Source organism: Helianthus annuus, chromosome 3, assembly GCF_002127325.2.
Source record: "Helianthus annuus cultivar XRQ/B chromosome 3, HanXRQr2.0-SUNRISE, whole genome shotgun sequence".
Taxonomy (NCBI): Eukaryota; Viridiplantae; Streptophyta; class Magnoliopsida; order Asterales; family Asteraceae; genus Helianthus; species Helianthus annuus.
Window position 1 is genome coordinate 21179554 of NC_035435.2, and position 17950 is coordinate 21197503.

General features: G+C 38.9%; 1 protein-coding gene across 1 annotated transcript in view; it reads right to left on the bottom strand.

Annotated features, from left to right (window-relative positions):
- Window positions 1-17950, bottom strand: part of LOC110927588 — a 30206-nt gene continuing 12256 nt past the window's right edge. Inside the window, exons 8-10 of the mRNA XM_035987978.1 lie at window positions 1795-1899; window positions 108-278; window positions 1-63 (exon numbers count right to left, since the gene is read on the bottom strand). Coding sequence (XP_035843871.1) covers window positions 1-63; window positions 108-278; window positions 1795-1899 — 339 coding nt within the window. The remainder of the gene's footprint in view (window positions 64-107; window positions 279-1794; window positions 1900-17950) is intronic.

The window sequence follows — 17950 nt, forward strand, 5'->3', positions numbered from 1 at the left end:
CTATTTGCCAGGAACATGATTACCGATAAAGATTTCAGTAAGATCACTACCGACAAAGATCGACTACAATGGCAACGCTAAACGAATACAGAAATTAGCACGTGGACCTTCTGCATCAAGAAATCATCACTTGTACCGTCAGCCACAAAAGGTTGCACTATGATACCTTCTGCCATTGACGGTATGCTTGGTAGTTGTGTGCCAATGAAGCTGGTTAATCGATACTCTGTTCCATCTATATCAATATGTCCTGCTCCCCATGTCCATGTCCATGTCAACTATAATTAGTCATATAAATGTCAAAAAACTGATCGAAGATCATCATCAATACTTTTAAAAACTAATTTTACCGGTGACGGATTCAGAAACTTCAGTTTAATCAATAAGTATTGGGTATGTATGCAGCAAATAAAAATAAGTATGAAATGCTATTTGAGAAATTAAAATCTTTTTGCTTCTTAGTAGATCTGAACTAACTGTATGTACCATCCTATCATGACCTTAGTTAATAAGAGTAGCGTTTGCAAATTTTTAGCAACCCTTCTAAGGCTTAACGTTGATTGAACCCTTTTACAAAAAGTAGGTTTACTATAAAAGTATTCTTCGACCCGTACATATTAACATACCGAGGCTTTATAAATTTTTTTAAAGGCCAAGTAGTTTTAAGGCTTTATAGGTGGAGTGTGGACACAACACTTTTTGTCTTAATTTTAAGGCTTTAAACAATTAAATTGCAGTGCGTGTTATTAAGGCTTTATAGGTCAACGCTACACTTTTTGGCCAAATATTTTTACTTGATCCGCTCTGTGACTTGAGTTCCCAATTAATCCTAAATGAAAGCATCTACCTAGATAATGTTAATCCTTCTCCCGTTTTAAGTTTTGTTGATTATTTTTGCTTCTTTTAAAAAGCATGATAAGCTTTAATAACCAATCTTAAAAACGAAACTTAACAGCGTAACTTCTTGTATTCAATAAACTAAATATTACAAACACTCAGCAAGAATAATTAACTTTAACAGGTTAAACCAAGATGTTATGCCACAACTGTCCATCCAAACCAATGTTGCCATTACTAATGTCTGATTGCTATATTATTATACATGAATGCTACTCTAATTTGGATAAATCAAAACAAAACAAAACGAAATCGATATTTATCCTCAACAGATACTACAATAACCATATTACACAACAAAAAACCACACAACAGTTTGAAATCAGGGGCAAATATGTATAGGACCAACAAAAGTTTAAGACTAAAGCCAGCAGCCAGCTAACAGCCCAACCAAACAAACAACCACCATCTCACAAAGAAATTATTAAGCAAGAAACAACCATTTACAGATCATCACCGCATGAAAGTGTAATAAAGTAAACTAAAACAACAACAATAATAATACCAGCAACTACTGATGAGATTGGTGGGGTGGGTTAGACGGGTTTTACCTTGATAATTGGAAAAGCACAACGAATCAATTACATCATCCTCATCACTGTGGTAATACCTTAACTGCCATCACCATCTGGTTCCGCTGATGTCGCCTGAAACGGCAAACGAAACCCTAGCCGCCACTGTCGTTTCCGCAGGTGGCTCGACGCTGCGTCACTCTCACACTTCCGGTTCACTCTCTAATTCTCTGGTTTCTGCAATGTTAGAATGAGGTAACAATCAACAGGAATTGGGGGATTAAAGATACCTAGAGATGGATCGATGAAACCATCAAAGAAGCAGCAAAAACCCTAGGTTTAGCTGAAAAATTAGAAGCAGATATAAAAAGATTTCGAGAGGAACCTCAACGCCGCCACCGTTTCTCCGCTGCTGCCGCCGCCGCCTCTCTCCGCCCCCTCCTCTCTCTCTCTCCACCGTTATATGTTGCTCTCTCTTGGTCTTTCTTCCCTGTGTTGCATACACAAAGCAAAAAGTGTGAGCAGAGTTTATGGGAAAGGAGGAGATGAGAGACACGTGTAGCAGGAGGAGCTGTCAAAAGAAGAAGAGACTTATGCTGGACTTCTTTACAGATGTGATGGTGGAGAGGTGATGGTGGGTTTGGTGTTAGGGTTTTGAGATGAAGTGGGTTGTAGGGATGAAGTGGGTGTGAATGGTTTTGTGAAAACCACCAGTCAAGAAGATGAAGCACCCTCTCAAAAAAAGGGCACAAAGATTCGAACTCGGGTATCTACTCTTAGTGGTGCACAGGAAATCCAATTTATCAAGTCGAGTTTTTGTTTAATGAGTTGAAGTTTGTTGTATTTAAGATGAAGTCAAAAACAGAGGGTGGGCCATGTGGGTTAAGTTACTATTCATAAGGTTTGTTTTTTAATATATATATAATATAATATAATGGCAGTTTCCCTTCTATACGTGTATATTATGAAATTCAATGTTAGGTATGACTATTATTATTATTATTATTATAATTTTCTTTTTCTTAAAATCCACATATCGATTGATATGTTAATATTATTTTAGTACTTTATTTATTATAATGAATTCAATTGTTTTATTGGTTTGGTGCATATAATTTCTAAACTATAACGTTCTAGAAAATAATAAATATGTCTTTGGAATGAGAATATTTATATCTATATTTTGAACCAAGTTTTATTAAAAATAGACTAGGTTCAAATACAATGTATGTTTATAATTTAATTATTATATGGTTCATAGGCCCGTCTAGGTACTTCATATTTCTAATATTCAACTTACCCGTAATCTACCCATCTAATAATATAAGTTTATATACTTTTATTTTATTTAGAAAGGTCAGCTATATACAGGTCAAATAAATAAATAAATAAAATATTTCAACCAACTATATAAAATAGTGTTTAAAACTATTTGGGTTGAATATTTATATTAGAAATAAACTAGTTACTAGTTACTAGTGGTTAATAAATTTAACCAAACTTTATATGATAAAAATTGGTATGTTACATCCTCCCCACCTTGTTTTAAATCTCGTCCTCGAGATTTGGGCTATGATATTTCTTTTAGAGTTATGTTACTTTTTAATTTAAAAAGAATAATATTAAGGTAAATGATACCAAATTAAAATATCAAATTTTGTGACTATGAGTTGTACAATAGATATGACTTAATGGTTCAACTGAATTAGTGTAAGAATTCGATGACAACCGAATGAGATGAAATGGTATAGTTTCCAAGGTGACTAGGTTCAGGCCAAAAGATATATGATAAATAGATTTTAAAATAAATGTGAAGGACTTTTTGAATCAATAAAATTCTTTTTTTTTTAAAGAAATCTTACTTGATTGACAACTGAGGAAGACTTAGAATTGACGGGTTCAAAATGAAAATAAAAGCATGAAAAATGATTTGTTAATTAGTAAGTTATGATATGAGAAATTCTATGTGCTGAGATGAGTGAATTGCAAGGATACACCAAAGGACAATAGAGTTAGTGTATTAGAGTTCCAAGTTGTTTTAAATGGTGAAATAATACTATTAGTGACTATATTTTTCATACTATGTCCTAAAGATGGAAACATAATAATAAAAATAAGTTGTTTTGACATGACCAACTATTATATTTGTTTCGCATTTTTACTATATGTAAAAGGGTTACTGTGACACTCGAGGTTTTTCCGAACGAACACCTTGTAATATTTTGTGTATATAAATATTATTAAATGGAAACGTGATCTTTATTTGCTTAATGTGTGTTGAATGTACGTATTATATATAAATGTACGTGAGTCGAGACCATGACTCGCAACCGGGCGGTTGCGAGTGGGCCTTTGGGCCGTAACCGGTTTGGGCCGAAACCCCAAGCCCAACCCGAAACATCCCTTGGTATATATACCCCATCTTTCCCCACTTTCCCTCATTTCATACACAACACACAAACACACTTCTACTATTTTTCTCTCAACTAGAAACCCTCAACAACACACCCCAATCCCTTTCAATTTTCGGTTCAAGCAAGGATCCCGGACAAGGACTCGGTCAAGACCACTAACTCGGACACTCCATCTTCTCGGTTCTTTTCCTTGTTTACGGCTTCTTCTTCTCAAACCGGTTAGTGTTCTATTTTGTGTGTAGAAATTATGTGTGATAAATGAACTAGAAATGTTTGGTTAGAAACAAGATGCATGATTCTTAGGTTGGTTTGTAAAGCTTGACAATATGTGGTAACATGTTTAAAAATGGTTAGAAAATGGTAGTCTAAGAGTATTCATGGCTAACCAATCTATGCTTCATTGTCCTTGCAAAATGATGTTGTTAAATATGAGATTTCGGCTACAAACATGTGTGTTTCTTGTTCTTGCATGATGATCTTGCTAGAAATATGTGATTTTCGGTTCATAAATGTGTGTTTATGTTGGCATGAAAACCCTAGAAAATGATGAACATAAGATGAACTTGTTTGAATATGACTTGAAGATGTAAAAATGGCAAAGTTTGATCTATTTTCATTGCTGGTCAGTTTAGGAAAAGTGTTAGTGAAACCTTATTGGTTGTTTCCTAATCTGGGTCTGAATACATGGTACAATTTCGGACTGTTGCATCTGCATCATCACGTGTACGTGAAAGGGACAGCTTACGACTCGCAACCGCGTCGTTGCGACTCGCAACCAAGGCAAGACAACTCGAGACCACGTAGTTGCGACTCGCAACCACAGCATGACTACTCGAAACCACGAGATTGCGACTCGAAATCACGCCGTTGCGACTCGCAACCAAAACATGATGACTCGAGACCACGGTTACGACTCGTAACCACAGCGTGACAAGCCGAGACCACCTGGTTGCGACTCGAGACCAGCTGGTTGCGAGTGGGCTGTCTATTCTGGTTATTGGGCCATTCTGTGTTAACTTGGGCTATCTGTTAAATGAACTATGTGTTGCTGTTGACTGCCTAATTATTTAGGCCGGCCCATTAACCCACTGTTTACTTATATGCTTGATACATGTTAGTTATGTGTAAGTTTTACGTGAATACTTGTATACCGAACCTGACCTATACCGGTAACCATGTTAGGACGTGGTGACCAGCGTGATTGACAAGTAACCTAAACCTACCGAGCAACCCAAGGTGAGTTCACAACTTAAAAGCATGCGTCCCGGTGGTTTGGGACACGAGACCAACAACCCTATCCCCTGGTAAAAGGGGATACCATTTACATACTTTCCCTGGTTATTGGGAACAAAACTTACTTTTCCTTCCCTGGTATTGGGAAACCTTTTGGACAATCCTATCCCCTGGTAAAAGGGGATACCATTTACATACTTTCCCTGGTTATTGGGAACACAACTTACTTTTCCTTCCCGGGTATTGGGAAACCTTTTGGTTAATTACTGTTTATACGGATTGCAACTAACGGCACTAAACGAAACTCTATCACTCAAGTCCCTACTACAAATACCGATTAGTCGCCGGGTTAGGCGAACGGGTTATTAGTTGATAGCGCTATTTAGGTGTTTACCAGCCTCACACCGTGCCCTGGTTTGGGACGGGCGTGAACTAATAGACTCAGAAATCCGTCAATGATGATAGAACATTGACATCGGGGCATCCTGCGGATACGCAACGGTTACCTAGTGTTCGGTATTGGAAAAACAGTTTAGTCGCTAACTTTTGGGGTAGCTCCCCAGGGCATGTATAAACGGATAAATTAACCGGTGAAACAAGTTTTTGGTAATTAAAACTGGACAACTAGTGAACTCACTCAGCATTATTGTTGACTCCTTACTGCATGCTTTGCAGGTAACCAATGATTCAGGAGCTGCTACTTGGGGAAGTGTAGTGTTCGTCAAACCCGTGTGTTGGGATAACTGTTTTGATCAATGAACTGTCTTCAAAACTATTTTGGTTTATGCTTCCGCTGTTTTGTTAAACTAATTACCGAATCTAAACTCTAATGTTGTTAATTACTTCGGATTTTAAATATTTCTACTATTAATTAAATGCTCAGTATAATTGGTGGCTGGATCCTGGTCAGTCACGCCCTCGAAGCGGGTGTTATCCGCAGGTGGATTTTGGGGGTGTGACAGATTGGTATCAGAGCCATTGGTTATAGTGAACTTGGTTTTAAAAAAAAGGGGTAAATCTTTTTGGAGAAAACCAGACTATAACCCGTGACTCGTGACGACGCTACACTCCAAGTGCAAGGCTCAACACTTTTGACCTCATAGCTCGGACCAGTGTTTACTTGTTTGCTTACTTTATGTTTCCTGTTTCGCTATACGTACTAGTATGCCTAACTAGTGAAAGCCCACATACGATATTGCATGTGATTGCACGTTAGCACACCAACATGAATTTATGTACACTTTCTCGTATCATGTGATTGATAGGGTGGTAATTCCCTAAACCTCCATGACTTACACTACTTGATACTCTTTGAAATCTACTCGAGTGTGGGGAACCATTTGACATGAGTTAAGAGGAGCTGAGATGAACATGCAAATCACAATATTATTGTGGGTGCACACATAATAATATAGTGGGGTGGATGTGAGTCCCAGTGAGGCTTAACAAGTGAAAAAGGGGTTCCGTTTCGTTATCTGTATGATGAGAGACACAACAGTTCATAGGAGCCGTAGCAATGATTGCCTCCTACTCGAACACGATCTTTTCACTTCTCCCTGCACCCCTTTCGAACCTCGATGCTATCGAGTAGTACCTGAACACCCATATGAACGCCTAGCAAACTGTGTAGAACATTAGGTGCCTGTACGAACATCCCCGGGATGGGTGTTGAAACGACAACGATTGGTCTATATCCTTCTCACCTTTCTTCGCTTACTGGAACTTAACGTGTTGACGTCTTAAATCCCGAAGTGCGATCACTTCTGCAACACTATCTCAACATACCGTGTATTACTCAGTCAAGAGGGTAGACGTAGTACCTTACTGGCTTCAGCATTTGAACGACCCTAGTCACCGACAACGAGCATCAGCGAATTGACTCCAATCGAACCCTTAACCCTAGTCAGCGGCTCATAGGAGCCAGCTCTTACGAATCAGTCGGGCCATAAGCGATGACAATTGACAATGGTGCGGAAATGCGTAACGGCCAGCTCAATAAGTACACCTTGGGACGCGGCACGGAAACGTGACAAGGTGGACTTGTCAGTGAAGGATCGTAGCGCACCATTCCAAGCAACGACATCAGAAACAACAGTCGCGACAACATCAAGGGCAATAACCAGGGAATGATGATAGTAATGGAAATCCTCGCAACCGTAACAACAACATTGGAAATGATGCTCGTGGAAGGGCATTTAGGATTGGCGCCGGCGACGCCAGGCATAGTAGCAACATGGTAGCTGGTATGGGTAGTTGTTTGCTTCATCTCTGTTCTGCTTGACCCTGATACTTCTTGAAACTGAACCAGATGTGGAATCGACTGATGGCAAGTCAAATAGAATCTCAAGAGTTCGTCAGGATGTAAACACGACCTTGTGGGACGAGTGTCCGATGTCGACCTTCCTTCTACCACACTCGATGGTTACAACGCAGTAGTTAGTGTGAATTGGTTACCCAGGAATCACGCGAATATACCCAGTGAGGAGAAAACTTTGTGTGGAGAATCGGCATTTGTTCTAAAGCGTCAGAGTAGTTCAATAGTTAGCGCCATTTCAGCTGTGAAGGCCAGAAGCGTCTACAGAGGGATTACTCCGCTGTGTTAGCAACCGCTACGGATGTTAAGGCTAAGGAAAAGTGGATCGAGGATCCACCAGTTGTTCGTTGTTTCTCTCGGCGTGCTATCCGAGGAACATTCAGTTTTTCTTCCGAAAATTTGTTAGGCGGAATCTCAGTTTGATCTCACGTCTGAGGCAGCCCTGATTACTTGTACTTTTTACCATTTTGCGCCAGGAAGGTCGCAAGGCCTATCAAAGCAACTACAGGAACCGTTGGACAGGAGTTTTGTAGGGTCTAGTTCTTCGCTTTGGGGGAGCCTCACTTATCCTAGGGAAGATGGGCCTTTTCTTGTGTATACTGACTATTAAGAACTCATCAAGGTGACAGCCCATAACCGTTTGTCTCGATCCTGTATTGACAACCTGTTGACCAGTTACATGGGTCATGCTCCAATGTGAAGATTGAGTAGCGAACGAACTAACATCAGATGGAAGTCCAGAGGGAGGATGTTCCTAAAACGGCATAGTGAACGCAATAAGGCCATTTCCAGGAGACACCGGATGAATTATTCCATGACCTTTTGGGGTGAACAACCCACCAGCTGCTTTATGGATCACACTGCAACTGTGTTTATCTAGTACGTTTTGAATCACTTCTAGGAGAAAGGGGCACCTTGAACAACACTTGTATTCCATTATAGAGCTTCTAGGGGAGGAGCGTCTACGTGCGAAGTCTACCTAAGTATGACTTCAGGATTCGGGAGGTACACATTTTCTTTTTATCAAACAACGAAGTGGGAATACACATGGATCTCGCTAAGATCCATTTTGTTAGGAACTGATCAACATCAAAGATCCCTTCGAGGATACAGGAGTTTCTTGGTCCCACTAGATACTATCGCAGCTTAATCACAAGATTTTCGAAGGTCGCACAGCTTAAGTCTCGTTGGCACAGCAGGGTGTTGTGTTCGTGAAAGACCAAAACAGGAGGACGTCTTTTCAGCTTTCGAATCCCAACTTTGTAATGCACTGAGCATCATCTTCACCCTAGGGTACGGGTGATCTAGCGGTATACCATGATGCTTCGAATCAGGATCCCAGTTACACACGGATGCAACGCGAGAAGGTTATTGCTTACGCCCCTCGACAACTTAGGACGCACGAAAGGAACTACACAACGCTTGATTTGGAACTGGGAGCAGTGATCTTCGCACTTAAGTTATGACGGCATTACCTATACGGAACCAAGTGCGCCGTCTACACCGACCGCGGAAGTTTAGAACACATATTCAAGCAGAAGGAACTGAATATGCGACAGCGACGATGGGTCGGACTGCTGAATGATTACGAGTGCTCTATCAGGTATCACCCGGGCAAGGCCAATGTAGTGGCAGACGCCCTCAGTCGGAAGGACACTACGCCTAAACGCGTAAGAGCTTTACAGCTCACGATCCATTCTAGTCTACCTTCGCAAATACGAGCTGCTCAGATAGAAGCACTGAAACCAGAGAACGTTAGAGCTGAAGCCCTACGCGGGTCAAGGCAACGCTTAGAACAGAAGGAAGACGGTGCTTATTATGTAACAGGACGCATTTGGGTCCCACTCTATGGCGACTTACGGGAACTTGCGATGAAAGAAGCGCACAAATCTCGCTACTCAGTACACCCTGGTTCGGATAAGATGTACCACGATATTAAGACTACGTATTGGTGGCCTAGCATGAAGGCCCACATAGCAACTTACGTCAGCAAGTGTTTGACTTGTGCGCGAGTCAAGACGGAATATCAGAAACCCTCAGGCCTGCTCTAACAACCAGAGATACCACAATGGAAATGGGAGCAAATTTCCATGGATTTCGTTACTGGCCTACCTAGATCACAGCGCGGAAACGACACTATCTGGGTGATCGTGGATCGACTCACGAAATCCGCACACTTCTTGGCAATCGAAGACAACAGATGAATTCTCCACTCTGGCGAAGATATACCTCAAGGAAGTGGTTTCGAGGCACGGGGTGCCCACCTCTATCATCTCTGATCGAGATGCACGTTTTACTTCGGAACTGTGGCAAGCAATGCACAAGTCTTTTGGCTCACGTTTAGTTATGAGCACAGCATATCTATATCACCCACAGACGGACGGGCAGTCCGAACGCACTATTCAAACATTAGAAGACATGCTTCGCGCTTGTGTAAACGACTTTGGCAACAGCTGGGAAAGGCATCGGCCACTCGTGGAATTCTCGTATAATAACAGCTACCACACCAGCATTAGAGCTGCTCCGTTTGAGGCATTGTACGGACGTAAATGCCGGTCACCTCTTTATTGGGCAGAGGTGGGGGATAGTCAAATCACTGGTCCAGAACATGTGATAGACACTACTGAGCGGATTGCTCAAATACGACAACGCAGAAGGCCTACGCCGATAAGGGCAGGAAACCACTTGAGCTCCAGGTTGGGGAGCGGGTATCACTCAAAGTTTCACCCTGGAAGGGTGTGGTTCGTTTTGGTAAACGAGGCAAACTCAACCCACGGTACGTTGGACCTTTCGAAATCCTTGAGAAAATAGGCAGGGTGGCCTACAGACTGAACTTACCAGCAGAACTCGGTGCAGTTCACAAACGTTTTCCATGTGTCGAATCTGAAGAAGTGTCTGTCAGATGAGACGCACGTAGTTCCTCTGAAGGAACTCACGATCGACGAACAGTTGAAATTCGTCGAAGAACCTGTCGAAATCACGGACCGGGATGTTAAGGTCCTCAAGAGCACTAGAATACCTCTTGTTCGAGTTCGTTGGAACTCACGTCGCGGCCCAGAGCTTACCTGGGAGCGGGAGGACCAGATGAAGTCCAAGTATCCCCAGTTATTCCCAAACGAAAACCCCAGCACTGAAGCTACAACCGAATTTCGGGACGAAATTCCAAACTAACGGGGGGATGATGTGACACCCCGTTAAAACACGCTAGCTTGGCAGTGGCTGCTTCAACTTTCGGGACGAAAGTTCTTAAAACTTGGGGATAATGTGACACTCGAGGTTTTTCCGAACGAACACCTTGTAATATTTTGTGTATATAAATATTATTAAATGGAAACGTGATCTTTATTTGCTTAATGTGTGTTGAATGTACGTATTATATATAAATGTACGTGAGTCGAGACCATGACTCGCAACCGGGCGGTTGCGAGTGGGCCTTTGGGCCGTAACCGGTTTGGGCCGAAACCCCAAGCCCAACCCGAAACATCCCTTGGTATATATACCCCATCTTTCCCCACTTTCCCTCATTTCATACACAACACACAAACACACTTCTACTATTTTTCTCTCAACTAGAAACCCTCAACAACACACCCCAATCCCTTTCAATTTTCGGTTCAAGCAAGGATCCCGGACAAGGACTCGGTCAAGACCACTAACTCGGACACTCCATCTTCTCGGTTCTTTTCCTTGTTTACGGCTTCTTCTTCTCAAACCGGTTAGTGTTCTATTTTGTGTGTAGAAATTATGTGTGATAAATGAACTAGAAATGTTTGGTTAGAAACAAGATGCATGATTCTTAGGTTGGTTTGTAAAGCTTGACAATATGTGGTAACATGTTTAAAAATGGTTAGAAAATGGTAGTCTAAGAGTATTCATGGCTAACCAATCTATGCTTCATTGTCCTTGCAAAATGATGTTGTTAAATATGAGATTTCGGCTACAAACATGTGTGTTTCTTGTTCTTGCATGATGATCTTGCTAGAAATATGTGATTTTCGGTTCATAAATGTGTGTTTATGTTGGCATGAAAACCCTAGAAAATGATGAACATAAGATGAACTTGTTTGAATATGACTTGAAGATGTAAAAATGGCAAAGTTTGATCTATTTTCATTGCTGGTCAGTTTAGGAAAAGTGTTAGTGAAACCTTATTGGTTGTTTCCTAATCTGGGTCTGAATACATGGTACAATTTCGGACTGTTGCATCTGCATCATCACGTGTACGTGAAAGGGACAGCTTACGACTCGCAACCGCGTCGTTGCGACTCGCAACCAAGGCAAGACAACTCGAGACCACGTAGTTGCGACTCGCAACCACAGCATGACTACTCGAAACCACGAGATTGCGACTCGAAATCACGCCGTTGCGACTCGCAACCAAAACATGATGACTCGAGACCACGGTTACGACTCGTAACCACAGCGTGACAAGCCGAGACCACCTGGTTGCGACTCGAGACCAGCTGGTTGCGAGTGGGCTGTCCATTCTGGTTATTGGGCCATTCTGTGTTAACTTGGGCTATCTGTTAAATGAACTATGTGTTGCTGTTGACTGCCTAATTATTTAGGCCGGCCCATTAACCCACTGTTTACTTATATGCTTGATACATGTTAGTTATGTGTAAGTTTTACGTGAATACTTGTATACCGAACCTGACCTATACCGGTAACCATGTTAGGACGTGGTGACCAGCGTGATTGACAAGTAACCTAAACCTACCGAGCAACCCAAGGTGAGTTCACAACTTAAAAGCATGCGTCCCGGTGGTTTGGGACACGAGACCAACAACCCTATCCCCTGGTAAAAGGGGATACCATTTACATACTTTCCCTGGTTATTGGGAACAAAACTTACTTTTCCTTCCCTGGTATTGGGAAACCTTTTGGACAATCCTATCCCCTGGTAAAAGGGGATACCATTTACATACTTTCCCTGGTTATTGGGAACACAACTTACTTTTCCTTCCCGGGTATTGGGAAACCTTTTGGTTAATTACTGTTTATACGGATTGCAACTAACGGCACTAAACGAAACTCTATCACTCAAGTCCCTACTACAAATACCGATTAGTCGCCGGGTTAGGCGAACGGGTTATTAGTTGATAGCGCTATTTAGGTGTTTACCAGCCTCACACCGTGCCCTGGTTTGGGACGGGCGTGAACTAATAGACTCAGAAATCCGTCAATGATGATAGAACATTGACATCGGGGCATCCTGCGGATACGCAACGGTTACCTAGTGTTCGGTATTGGAAAAACAGTTTAGTCGCTAACTTTTGGGGTAGCTCCCCAGGGCATGTATAAACGGATAAATTAACCGGTGAAACAAGTTTTTGGTAATTAAAACTGGACAACTAGTGAACTCACTCAGCATTATTGTTGACTCCTTACTGCATGCTTTGCAGGTAACCAATGATTCAGGAGCTGCTACTTGGGGAAGTGTAGTGTTCGTCAAACCCGTGTGTTGGGATAACTGTTTTGATCAATGAACTGTCTTCAAAACTATTTTGGTTTATGCTTCCGCTGTTTTGTTAAACTAATTACCGAATCTAAACTCTAATGTTGTTAATTACTTCGGATTTTAAATATTTCTACTATTAATTAAATGCTCAGTATAATTGGTGGCTGGATCCTGGTCAGTCACGCCCTCGAAGCGGGTGTTATCCGCAGGTGGATTTTGGGGGTGTGACAGTTACCATTTTCAAATAAATAGTATTTTATTATATTATGTAAAATAACTTATATTTATTACAAAATACTATAGTGAAGTTATTATATTTACAAAATATTTTGGTATTATGATTTTGTAAAAGAATCACTATTATTTATAACGTTTAAATGAAAGTTGTGAATAAAAGGGGTAAAAGTATTTGTAAAATATTTTATATAACACTGGGTCAATTCTATGTGATTACTTATTTTTGTTTTGAAATCATATAACGTTGTAAAATGTAGTTACAAATGTTGTGGTGACTATTCTTTATGTATTATAATGTTTTTCTAACCCAATGTAGTCGCTGACTACTATATTATTCTTATATGGTTATTTTCTTATTAGAGTGTTATGGTGCATAATTACCACAATATAGGTGATACATAATTATTTGTTTTATTCGTCCCTCTAATTCTGGTATTGTTTTATGAAAATATGTTTTCTCTTTACAGTACAAAGTAAAATATATAATTAAGATTTACTAAATAAGTATGATGACTTAATTAACTTGTCATTATCATGGCGGATATTGGTTAGCGCTGCCTTGTTTAAGCATAGGTGGCCAGTCCATGCCTAACTAAGGCTAGGCTATTCAATACATGCCTTTGATAATAACTCTAGTATCTAGAAAAATAATATTAACACTATTACTATTAATATATTATTACTAATAATAAAACTAATATTAATTACCAATAATAAATGCATAAACTTAAATGAGAATATACTTTAAACAAAAATTTTATACGTAAAAATATAATTTCTTTACCTTAATGGTTTTAACAAAAATTTTAATTACAGAAATACTATATTGTAAGTTTCTATATATAATCAATTAAGTTTATACAATGTTTTTCGATTAATGATGATAAGGTAAGAAATATCACGAAAGGCTCGATTGATTGTAAGGACTACGGAATTTAGGACATGAAATGGTGGATTATTATCTTAGCACATAATTGTGTTAAGATTGCTTTTATAAAATAAATCAATAAAGCGGATTCAATATAAATAAATAATTAAATCTTAGATTAGCGCAATCTTCAATTTTGTGAAAATGTCATCACAAAGTGATCGTGATCAAAGAGATGATTTGATGAATTCGAAGACTAAACAAGCATATTATGGTTTAAGAGAATTGAAGTGCTTGTTAGGACTATTTTGAATATGATGGTTTCAATCCATCATATGGGACTTTGAATTGAGTACGTATTGCGAAGTTAACTGGGTTTGGATAAAACGAGTTTTAATAAGGAAGTTCGGACATGATCACAACAGAAACCATGTATACCCTTCAAAAAGAAAATCGAGTTTTTCAAGAAATGCATTGATTCGATATTAAAGAGTTATCGCTTTGTAAAATGCGGTTTACAATGCAAAGATCAAGTATAGCAAAACGAGATTTGAACTTTTGATAAAACAACAAATTGGAATGGAGCCTTCCTATGGTCTTCGTAACTCAAATGAACCACATGCACAACAAACAGTGCATGTGTACCGTGTGGATTTTCCAAGAAATGAAATGAATTGATATTTGCTACTATGAAAGAAATCTTTATGGTATGATGATCATTAAAAGAAGTAGAAACATGAAAGTCAACTTATTTATAGGCAGAAGTCAGAATTGCAACGAAAGAAATATAAGAACTTTATCTGAAATCTCGTGTGATAACCGTTGTTACGTGACAGTACCAAGGAATGTCGAATGAAATGAAATGAAATAGGGAATTTGCAAAACTATATGACTTCTTTTGTAGTGCTAATAATTATGACTCAGGTTAGACTATGCACTGATGTTTGTGAAATATTGTACCTCAGCGAGATTTTGATCGGTTGTAAGATCATGTGGCAAAATACCGCTTTTTGATTAGTAGTACTTTCACCGACGGAATTAATATTGGTGTTATCGTGCCTAATTTATATTTTTTCAAAGGTCTTGCCTTGGAAGTTGTGTGTGATAAACTTTGACGTCTGTTGACGTATAATTTAAGTTTTATGTGTTTTCTTGTGCATTAGCACAACTTTACATGCTTCTTTCTTGCGTTCATAATTTATGGCGTTAATAATTTATGGTAACGCATTGGTAATTCTTATATATTTTTGATGGTGTCCCAATTTAATGGGTTTCCAATATTATTTTGTTGCACGAGTTACGAGGTAGATGATCAAACGAAAGAATGTTTGACATCGAAATTAAAGATATATATGCCAGAGATTCCTGATAAAGAAATCTATATACATATGCTTGTGCTTTATTCTTAATTGACTTTTGAATTCCTTATAGATATACATATCTATATTATATATTTCACATGTTGTAATATACATACCTTTTATAAGGTTAATGTATTTAACAGATTCTTATTTCCAAAAACAAGTCTGATATTAGGTCATGATACTTATTTAGGGAAATCTTGTCACTTGTTTGACATTTTATATACCTCATCTTACCCGGTTTGCGCCGGAGAGGTAACCTCAGTATATCCGGACAAGCTGGAGAGTTTGCTACTCTATACCCAGTTTTGCCGGAGAAAATTTTCTATTTCCCATAAATAGTATCTTTTCAAGATTTTTAAAAGTGCCTCTTTTATTAGGGCTTTTATCCAGAATTAAGGAAATTTGTATTCCCATAATATATCTTATTCTAGACCAAATAATACCAATAAACAAGAATAAATGGCAATTAAATGCTATTGCCTGCTAGTCGTTATTCTTATGGAATACCAATTATACTTATTTATACTTATATAAGAAATTTTATCTTGAAATTTATATTAAGACAAAATTCTTAAGTTCGAGTCTAAATATCATTCAGAGTGCTATAATATTAAGTTTCTAATTCTCCGTTTAAACTTAGGTATTATTATAACACCTATTTGCATAAACAAGTGGCTTAGCTTATACTAAGGCATCTTTTCTTATGTTCAAGTCTAAACGCTATCAGATGTGCTACCAGTTAAGTTAATAACAATTTCCTAACTCTTTTATTTAAGTATTGTTATCACAACACTTATAGGCTTAAAGCAGTGGCTTAGCTCTGATACCACCTTTACTGTCACGACCCCCGACCCCATCTAGCCGGAATCGGTGCCGTGAGCAGTCCAGTGGTACCGGTGATTATTTTTAAAAAAAAAACATTGCAGCGGAAATTTCATCAGGACCGTGAGTTAGGAAAAATATCAGAGTTTAGAAACACCGGATTTTATTTAAATGGATGGAATAAATTCCAAGTTTTACAAAGGTAGCTTTTAATGAAAACAATATTTCTTAAGTTGATTTAATTAATAAAATAAGCCACTTCTTGAAGTCCTTCAGTGTCGGATCCAATCCTTACTCCAATCTACTGTAATTACCTGAAACGCGTTTTAAAAAGGTTTTGTCAGCGGGAAATACTGAGTGAATTATTCTAGTTACTGGAAAATGACACATTTGTTATAATTCACAGTGTTAAGATCTTTTACAATGTTTCTGATATCAACCAACTACCCACAGTACTTTACCACTCGACCCATTGGCCCACCTGTCCAATGGTGTCTGTGATTATGGTCATATCACCCAATGGCTGCCCCAATGGTGAAGATTATCAAGTAATGTATACAATACCCCACATACCGGCTGTAATTTGGTGATTACATAAACTTAATCACTGTAAGTTATAATTCTGAAAATAATTTGGAGTATTGTAAACAGTTAACAGCTCACAAATGGTGAGAAAAGTTTATAAAAGAAGAATAACTCACAATATAAGCATGCAGTATTTGAATTAACAAGCTTCATGGTTCAGATTCTTCTGAGAATTAGCATCTACTTTGATTGTAAGTGTATTAAGACTAATAATCCTAATTTAGGAAATGATGCACACAAAACCGGGTTAATGATCAATACAGCTTTTACGATAACTCACGAGATCAAATTCTCACAACGAACGACAAAGTGCGATACTTCAACTCATTTATCGAATTAACGACAAACGACAAAGTATAATACTTCAACTCATTTATCGAATTATCGACAAACGACAAAGTATAACCCAATGTGGGCGGCACTTAGACATTCTTTGGATATATTGATCCCGGAAAATGAATCGTAAAAATCGAGTAATTACCCTGTTCCGCGGCAGTGATTCGATATTAGTGGGTGTGTGAACGATTTCTGCTATAACTCAGTGTATAATTCGAGTTTTAACGTCGAAGTAACACCAAAATTCAAGTGCCACTGCCCCCTATTTATATCTGAAATTTGGTCTCCCTCGCGTGTCGCGACAGGGAAACATGGTCCTGTCGCGTGGCGCGACGGGTAACAAAAGTAGGGTAGGGTGAACACGTTTCGGGGTAGCTTTGCTGAGTTGACAGAATAATAAATTTTAATTTTGACAACGAGGTTTGAAGATAATATCGAATGGGAATTGCCCCCTCTGAGTTTTAGGGGCCCTAATCCTGATTCTGATTGTTATGAAAATTTTAGGAGTTGTGCAGGATTACTTGGGTGTTTCAACTATGGTTCCCTATTGGGTAAATAAAATAATAGGCATGACTTTTGATGAAAGTTTGTTTACAAAATAGAAATAATAAATAATAGTTTTGGGTAACTTACAAAAGGAGAATAAAATGGTGGGAAAAAGGAATGGACCCACTGTGTAACTTTAGGATTCAACTAGAAGGACTCCTGGTATAAATTTTGGGTATAACTTTATTAAAAATATATAATGCACTCGTGTTAAGTATAATATCCTAATTCAACCTTGTCCCGAAGTTCCGAGATAGAATCCCAACAACTTAGTCGGGTAGAGCCCTGACGAGGCTCAGATCAATCGGAAAAAGGGTAGCGGTGATCAGGGGTTACAATACTTAAAACGGGGCAAGGCTTT